This window comes from Trematomus bernacchii, unplaced genomic scaffold, assembly GCF_902827165.1.
Source record: "Trematomus bernacchii unplaced genomic scaffold, fTreBer1.1, whole genome shotgun sequence".
In the NCBI taxonomy this organism is placed as follows: domain Eukaryota; kingdom Metazoa; phylum Chordata; class Actinopteri; order Perciformes; family Nototheniidae; genus Trematomus; species Trematomus bernacchii.
In genome coordinates this window covers 10,259,908-10,268,340 of record NW_022988050.1, presented here as the reverse complement: position 1 = coordinate 10,268,340, position 8,433 = coordinate 10,259,908, and the positions used below count along the sequence as shown (strand labels likewise).

Genomic DNA, 8,433 nt, shown 5'->3' with positions numbered 1-8,433 from the left:
ACTTGAGCTGTTGTGTCTATTCGTTGGTTGCGTGATGTTTATTTGCATCCTTTACTCCTGTATCCGAGCTATTCTTGCAAAGTCATGAAAGTCTTGAAATCAGTCAAAGGCTTAGTGGGAAAGCCTGGATTCTTTTTGTATGTGAAACGTGAAGTTTTAGGGCAAAGTTCACCTTATATTTGTATATTTCATTTGCATGGTAAAATAAAAGTGAAAGGAAACATGCAGGTCATGTTCTTGAAAGTATGTGAAACATTTCCCCAGTTTTTGTTGTAGTTGATGGAAATGTATTTGGTTTACAGTGAGATGAGGGACATGAACCACTGCACTAATGCAAGTGGCGTGTTTCATATCCGTTTATTATACTAGATAACATAGTGGCTCTGCACTATAAAGAGGCAGGAACGTGTTACTTCCTGTACGATCACTTACCCGGGCAGATCTCTCCATGGTGTAGGCCAACCCAGAGTGAACAATATCCTTCTCAGAGGCACCCTGCAAGGGAAAGATGAATGTTAGCGTCAATCTCTAGGAGGACACTCAATAAACAAACTGTATGCAACATTTTATTTTCATTAAGAAATAGCCTTGGTTGCATGATTGTATCATTGATAAATGTATGCTTTTTGTTTTTACATGTCAATTCAAAATACTAAAAATTTTTATTTGTTTGGTCCCAACTTGGCTCTGGTAACTTGTGATGGGCATTAAGAATCTGTGTAGGTAATAGGAGATAGGTACAGTACAGGGAAAGGCTTGACGCAACATGTGTATTAATTTCACAGCAACTAAACAACAATCTGTACTGTAGACATGGTGAAGGGGTTTGCACCAATGCCCAGCGCCCAATTTACTTTCATTTGTATTTGTAAACCATACACATGATCAGCACCAGTTGCTCTCTGAAGTCATGGCAGAGTCGTCTCTAGCAATTGGTTACAGATAAATGTTGACAAATCACATTTGATCAGCCGACAGGCCGATAGCACTCAAGTAAAATGTTAGATTTGTGCATTCCTGGTTTGTTTAAGAGGAATAACTCAAGCCGATTGGAGTCTACTGGTCATACAGTTAAGGTCAAATATGTATCCGTCAGTCACCATCTAAAAGTTCAAGACACTTTGTCACAATACTTGATATCGCAGAAGGCACAATATTTGTTAAAGACTCAATATTTTAAATACAATTTTTAATGAAGTATTATAAAGCTGCATTGTTTTCAACATATTAGAATAAAAACACATTTGTTTGTTATAGATATATTTTTAAAGTGTGTGTTAGCAGATGATACTCACAGCAACTCTGCTGGAAGTCAGCAGTAGGTACGACAGGGATGGGCCCCCCCTGCTTGCCAAACTTCCTCTCCAAACTTTTTGCACAGACAAGATAACAGACTGAATCGATAAAAAATACCAGGGTTGACACCCTGATGGTCAAGGCCGGATTAACCATATGGGCACACTGGGCAGTGCGCACATGCCCAGGGGCCCTTGAGCAAGAGAGGGCCTTCAGTGACAAGAGAAAAAATATATATATGTATATATATTTTTTTTGGCACAACCTCACTCATCATACGTCGTTTAAATTAAACTCACTCTCCGCCACAATAAATAACTTGGCTTCTCTCCAGGGTCAAATTAATATATTTTCTAAAACCGTCTGTCGTACTGTAGGTCTCACTATGTATTCGCTCAACTTTATTCACTTACGCGGGCGGCGGTCTATGATCAAATCACGACCCCACCTTCACATTGTTGTGTCAATCGAGCTGAAAAAATTGATGGTGCCGGTACGGGGCAGCGAAAAGAAAGAAAGAAAAGGAAGAGAGAGTGGCGGCTGCTTTAAAACATTTCCCAACAATAAATAGCTTTTTCAAAAAAGCTAAAAGTGACGAATTAAGCCAGCAACCACAAGGAACAGTGACCTAATCACAGACTTTGCAAAGTCTCTCTCTCTCATCTCTCTCTCTATAGCTCTCTCCTCTCTCTCTCTCTCTCTCTCTCTCTCTTCGCTCTCTCTCTCTCTCTCTCTCTCTCTCTCTCTCTCTCCTCTTTCTTCACTGTTTGGCCATTTTTCAAAACATTGCCATTAAAATGCCACACACATGAACCAACTACATGTTGCAATACTGAGATAGAAAAAGTTTCTTCAATCTTGTTCTCTGCAGAAACAGAGAAGACACCCAAGTGCAAAACAACCTCATTTCTCCTGCTAAGTGAAATATAACACACTTCAGTTCATAATTAACTAGATGGTTTGACCACCCAACCTACACACTGCCTGACTCTAAAGCAACTTTCCTCTGTTTATGGCTATGCTCTGTACATAGAGGTTCCTGCAGAGGAAGATTGCTTGAGTATACAGAAATACAGTAAATGAAGAAATACAAATGAGTTGTTGAATGAAATCACATTTTATTCAAAAATAACATTGTGCAGCATGCATCTCAGCACATAGTTACTATGCTTCGGATCTCTCTAAGTGCTGATGCATTGTTTGCCAAAACCCAGTTTGTAACTGCTGCTTCCTGTGCCTCACTTGAAAACCCTTAGCCCTTCCACCTGCACCTCTTTGTTTCTCAGTCCTTCAGATAAACAACAAAGATCTAGTGGTTGGTCAGTGTCTGTGTTGCATAAAGGTAAGTCTACCACAGTCCATTGTGCAGGATTTGTGTACAGTTATAGTATGCAACATGCCAACAATTCAATGAAAGCAATGAAGTAAATACGTTTCACACAACAGATATAAGCACTGATACATCATGAATTATGCAGAGCTACAAACTGGTAACCTGTTTTCAAGTCTAAGCGTCCGGATTACAGAGAGGCGACAGTACATCGCTTAGATTAGATGAACCCTCTGTCTCCCAGCCTTGAACCCTCTGTCCATCCCATCTGAACCCTCAGTTCCAGACCTCCTGGAACCCTCTGTCCAGCCCTCTGAACCCTCTGTCCAGCCCTCTCTCATCGTCACACCATGGTTGATAACATTTCATTCATTAGAGAGCAGTATTCTTCTTTGTCCAGTCCTCTCCCTCCGCCCCCTATACCTCTACCTCTCATTCTTCCTCCCTCACTCTCACCCACCTCATCACTCTCCTCTCACTCTCACCCCACCTCTTCCTCTCTTTCTCACTCTCACCCCACCTCTTCCATCCGCCTCTCACTCTCACCCCACCTCTTTTCCTCCTCTCACTCTTCAGCCCAGCTCTTCCTCTTCCTCTTCCTCTTTGCTCTTGCCTTCCATGTTGGCTTCCATTGTTGCCCCTTGGTAACAAAGTTACTCACCTGTGGCTCTTTTTCTAGTGCCTTGGACATCCTGATGATGAGACAACAATTATGCAATCAGGTGCTTGGGTCAGGTGGAACGTGTTTCTTGATCATTGGTCCATGTGTGAGGCATTTTGAATATCAGTGTTTTAAACCTGCTAACACGTGACTTTATGTCAGATTCCTGTGTCTAACGTGGGAGAAAACGTGTGCAGTGGTTTGCAAAAAGTGTCATGTTGATTTGCAATTGTGTCAAAAGCTGAAAACGTGTTTAGAGTTTTAGAGATTTGAGCTGATGTTTTGCTCTTTGAGTGTCAGTTAAAATAATTGTGCGTTATGTATAATTTTAGTGTGTTAGCAATCGAGAAAAACTGTATTATTATTATTATCATTTTTTAATTTGCCAAGTACATGTGTACATATGTATATATTTATATATAGTATTTTTATTTTCAAAAATGGTAGTTGAAACTGCTATTGACATGTGCAGAAAATGACCCTATATCTAGTTTTTCTTGTATATATATATATATATATATACACTGTACAGTATATGCATTTATTTTTTTCTTGTCCTAACTTTTATTTATTTTTTTCTTTAGTTTTCTTTATTTCTTTGTACTCCTTAATTTCTATACGTTTTTGACGCAATAATGCCAATGTTATATTATGATGATTCACGGGAGGGCTACTTCCCCATAAGCTATGCTTCAGCCCTCCCGCTTCTACTAATTTTGTTCATCTTTGTGTGTATGAATTATACTTCTTTTTTTTGTATGAATTTAGTAGAATAAAATAATTTAAAAATATATATTGATATCAGCAAGAGGTAGAGGGAGGATAGGAGTGAGAGGGAGGATGAACTGAAGTCAGTTGAAGAGTTATTTGCAGAATATCGGTTGGAGCTGTATGACCGTCAGGCCTATAGCTGCATGCTTCTTCTGCAGGTGGAGGTGCAGAGGTCAGACCCAGCTAGGTGGTAAAAAGCTGCCTGAGTATTTTCTTTCCTCTGTTTTTTGTACAAATATGTTTTGTATTTCTTTGTCATCAAAGTGTTCCTTTCCACTTACTGTATTCGACGTAGGCATCATTTGTGTTTACACAACTGTAACTATGTGTTGTGCATGAATGAAGCACCAATTTGTTTTGGAGAAAGATAAAAGTATAACAACAGTATATTTGTGTTTCTGCACATATTTCTGTAAACTTGAACAATCTTTATATGCAGAATTCTCTACATACAGAAAGCCATAAAAGATGAGTGTGCTTTAGATTGAGAACGATGGTGTGTAGTCGGTTGGACAAAGTGTCTTGTACTATAAATGAAGTGTGTGCCATTTGGTGCAAACGTTTGGTTTTGGTAAGTGTTTACGTAGTTTTGGGTGCAGTGCTTCATTTTGCAAGATATATGAAGTGTTGGGGGTGCTGCTGTTTTGAGTGATATTACCTAGGTCTTCTTGAGCCATACACTGTCTTGAGATCATATCCATTGTATCCTTGTCTTGTGATTTTTGACTGAAAGGGCAAAAGGCTAGACCTACTTTGGTTGAGCTATGTAGCTGCGTCCCCTGCTTTTGACAAGTGTGCGATTGACATGCCAGATTGAAGGAAAATTAAAAATATTGGTCATGTTGGGTAGGCGTGTTGTTACGTGTTGGTACGTGGGTTGAGGGGCCCGGAGCTCTCAGTGCCCAGGGGCCCCTGGAGGTACTAATCCGGCCTTGACAATAAGAGGAATAACTCAAGCCGATTGGAGTCTACTGGTCATACAGTTAAGGTCAAATATGTATCCGTCAGTCACCATCTAAAAGTTCAAGACACTTTGTCACAATACTTGATATCGCAGAAGGCACAATATTTGTTAAAGACTCAATATTTTAAATACAATTTTTAATGAAGTATTATAAAGCTGCATTGTTTTCAACATATTAGAAAAAAACACATTTGTTTGTTATAGATATATTTTTAAAGTGTGTGTTAGCAGACGATACTCACAGCAACTCTGGCCTGGAAGTCAGCAGTAGGTACAACAGGGATGGGCCCCCCCCTGCTTGCCAAACTTCCTCTCCAAACGTTCCTGCTTAGACACGATAACAGACTGAATCGATTAAAGATACCAGGGTTGACACACCCTGATGGTTCAGTTCATCAAGTTACACAAGTGAAAGTGAAAAAGCCACTGTATGATTGGCTGCTTGTGATCAAGAGAGAGTATAAAAAAAGGTTGCCCCAGACGTCGTTACTCTTGGAGAGAGATCACATCAGCTGACACCAGCTTATGCCGAAATAACAGAGCAGCATCACTGACACCGCCTGAACCAGCACCGATCCAGTAAGAATATATCTACTAAATTACTACTAAATTACTTTTGACATAATTGCTATTTAGATTTGTTACACTTATATTTAAAACGAATTTATCTTGCATTAAAAAATACATTAGAAGCCTTGCCAGTGATGTAATAGCTAAGAGACATAAAAGGATAGTATTTTTTAAAAGCTTGTTTTAGCAACCACAGCATGAACTGAAACAACTTGAATGAAAATACTTTTTAAAAGCACCTTTCATATACAGACGGCTTTACAATTTAGCTGCGTGTTCCATACATTTGGGGAAAGGGGCTAGAAGTTGTATCCCCAAAAAAGTATCAAGAGTTTAAACTTGAAACCTTTGTTGCGTTAAAAGATTTTCGTGCAGGTCAAATTACAGCAGGGGAGGTAGACTTGATATATTATGGATAGGTTGTGACAAAACTCCTGTTCTGAGGTTTGTGTTGTGGCTTCAGGAAACAGCTGTAGAACCTGAGTATCTCCATCCTGCTGAGAAGTCCAGAGCATCACAACACCAAGAGAAATACAAGGTACAATAACACAGCAAGTCTGAGTGCTGTATAGGCTGTACCATTTATCAGTAGTATGGTGGTTTGCCAATAATAATGGTTCTTCTCTTTGTTTTAATTTAGATGCCTACCGTTCCTCGAGATTTCGAAAAAGACAAGAACATAGAAAAGACACTGCATGGCAATAAAGACACTGTCTATCAACATGACAGAAATGATGTACCATTTGCCATTACTTTCTATAGCACACATGTAAGAGAATGGCTGGCTGCAATGAAGGAAAAGTACCCAGAATTGGATGAAGTTACAACAGACAATAAAGTCAGACTCAAGTCGCCTATCAAGAACGGCGGTACCATAACTTTATATCCTAGTGTAACAGTTGTGGTACAAGGCAAAGACCTGAGGAAGAGGTTTCTGGAAGATTTTGAAGAAATGAAACGACAGGCCCATACAGACGACTTACAAGCAGCAATGGATAATTTGGTATTAGAAAATGAGCCTGAGGGAGGTAACCCAACCCACTGAAAAAGATGAAACAAAAAAATAAGATGGATCATTATAAATAACTGATTTCTAAGCTTTATGTGTATTGGTAATGTATCCTCTGAGTGTTATGACGCTGCAGGCCATGGAGGAGGTGAGGAGCAGTCTTGTACCCTATAATAAACTGAAAATGAAATGCTTTTGAGAAATTATTAGAAGAATCAGTTTCTTACACAATAAAAGCTTGTTTATTGTTGATACGTACATGTATGACTCATGCTTATTCTTTACATTTCCCCTTTATGGTTTATATATTATACAAATATAACAGTGTATTTTTTGCTGTATCACAAAATATTCATGACCAAATAATAATGACTATAATAATGACTAAGTAATAATCCAGATTAAAAAGTGAAAAAGGAAAAACATCCTAGGTGTAATTCATTAAGAATTCAACAACAAAAAAAGACAGTTCATCTGCTCCATCAGCGCTGGATTTGTGTGGTTTGAGCCAACAGGTTTGAGCACATTTTATTTTAATTGTGTGTGCGCTTACAGGAATAACCATGACGTTGTTCTCCAGTTAGATCTTGTCAGCATCTGGGGTGTGGCTGGTGGGACCATTGGCACCTTCAGCAATGATCTGAAAAGACATGAAATACAACACACACTTTACATGACTGCAACAAAGTCTCCCTGTCCTTACTCGTGTGGAGTCAAACACCAACTTTAAGCAAAGCACCTTGGGTAAATCAAAAGTGAGGGTTTACCTTGGCCTTGATCCTTCGGGCGTTGTTACGCGTGAGCTGCTTTTCTCCGGCGGCAGGGATCAGGATGTGGCATTCGGCTTCCAAAATGCTCCCTTCATAGGGTTTGGCTCCTGGGAAGCCCACAATGGTGCCATTTTGCTGCAGAAAGTAAAGAGACACACACGTGAATATTTGACAAAATGTTGGGGAAAAAGTGTATTTCCAGGAGAAGAAAATCATCTCAAAGACAATGACTTGATTATTTTAGTAAGAGAAAACAGAGGGGGGAGATGACAAGAAGGATAAAGCAGACAGAAGTGAGGGGAAGGCAGTTGTGCTGGTACCAGTTTGTATTCCTCCAGCGCTTTGGGGTCGATGCCATCAGCGTTGTAGATGGCTCCATCAATCTCACCGATGCTCACACACTTGGCCCCAAACCTGTGCAGGTACCCAGTGGCACTGCAAGACACTCTGGGGGCCCCAGGCAGAAGAGACATACCCCCAACACATCCAGCACAACCGCCAACCAACCCCAACCCCAACCCCCCCGCAGGAGCGGAGAATACGAAACTGAAATGAAGCAGCTTTTGGCGGCGCGCTACGCATGGGGGGTTTCCCGACATGTCATTGTAGTAAATTAAACGTGGTTTCATGTTGTCGTTGCTGTGGACCTATTTAATCGACCTTCTCTGGGGCCCCCCTTCTGGTCCGGGGGCCCTGCAGGTACCTCATGGAGTGAAGACGCACATTACCAAAGCCCTGTGAAAAAGTTACAGCAGGTTAATAACATCATGGTCCAACATCACCATGATCATCACTTTTTACTAATTGAATATCACCAATAGTAACATTTATAATTGTTATACCACTATTCAACCAACCATGAACTGATATGGTGCGGTGACATGCAACAAACCACTCTGGTGCCACCATGTGGCCAACTGCAGTTATGACATCTAACTAAAGTAAGGCCTCACACAGGTACCATTTTTTAATTAAAATATTTTCTGTAAACATTGGTGAGAAATTGAGACATACAAGAATAAGCACAAAGGGACAGATAGATGCCGGGTGGAGCAAATTGTT

At 40.1% G+C, this 8,433-nt stretch overlaps 1 protein-coding gene and 1 long non-coding RNA gene across 2 annotated transcripts; one reads left to right on the top strand and one right to left on the bottom strand.

The window, feature by feature from the left end:
* Positions 1-5,513: 5,513 nt before the first annotated feature.
* Positions 5,514-6,851, top strand: LOC117473513. The gene is made up of 3 exons (XR_004555039.1): positions 5,514-5,601; positions 6,056-6,130; positions 6,233-6,851. It is a non-coding gene; the product is annotated as an uncharacterized LOC117473513 (long non-coding RNA).
* A 221-nt stretch (positions 6,852-7,072) lies between these two features.
* LOC117473511 (glutamate dehydrogenase, mitochondrial-like) lies at positions 7,073-7,859 on the bottom strand. Its single transcript, XM_034119114.1, has 3 exons — positions 7,692-7,859; positions 7,369-7,506; positions 7,073-7,241 (listed from the first exon to the last, which is right to left on the bottom strand). Exons 1-3 carry the CDS (start codon positions 7,842-7,844, stop codon positions 7,182-7,184), a joined length of 351 nt encoding a protein of 116 aa, XP_033975005.1. The 5' UTR covers positions 7,845-7,859; the 3' UTR covers positions 7,073-7,181.
* Positions 7,860-8,433: the final 574 nt, after the last annotated feature.

What these genes read in the sequence shown, in the direction of transcription:
- LOC117473511 (XM_034119114.1), bottom strand. Translation starts at nt 7,844, where the DNA reads ATGTCTCTTCTGCCTGGGGCCCCCAGAGTGTCTTGCAGTGCCACTGGG. An exon ending in CGCTGGAGGAATACAAACTG is followed by an intron (nt 7,507 to 7,691) that starts GTACCAGCACAA and finishes TACTTTCTGCAG; the next exon opens with CAAAATGGCACCATTGTGGG. An exon ending in CCCGAAGGATCAAGGCCAAG is followed by an intron (nt 7,242 to 7,368) that starts GTAAACCCTCAC and finishes ATGTCTTTTCAG; the next exon opens with ATCATTGCTGAAGGTGCCAA.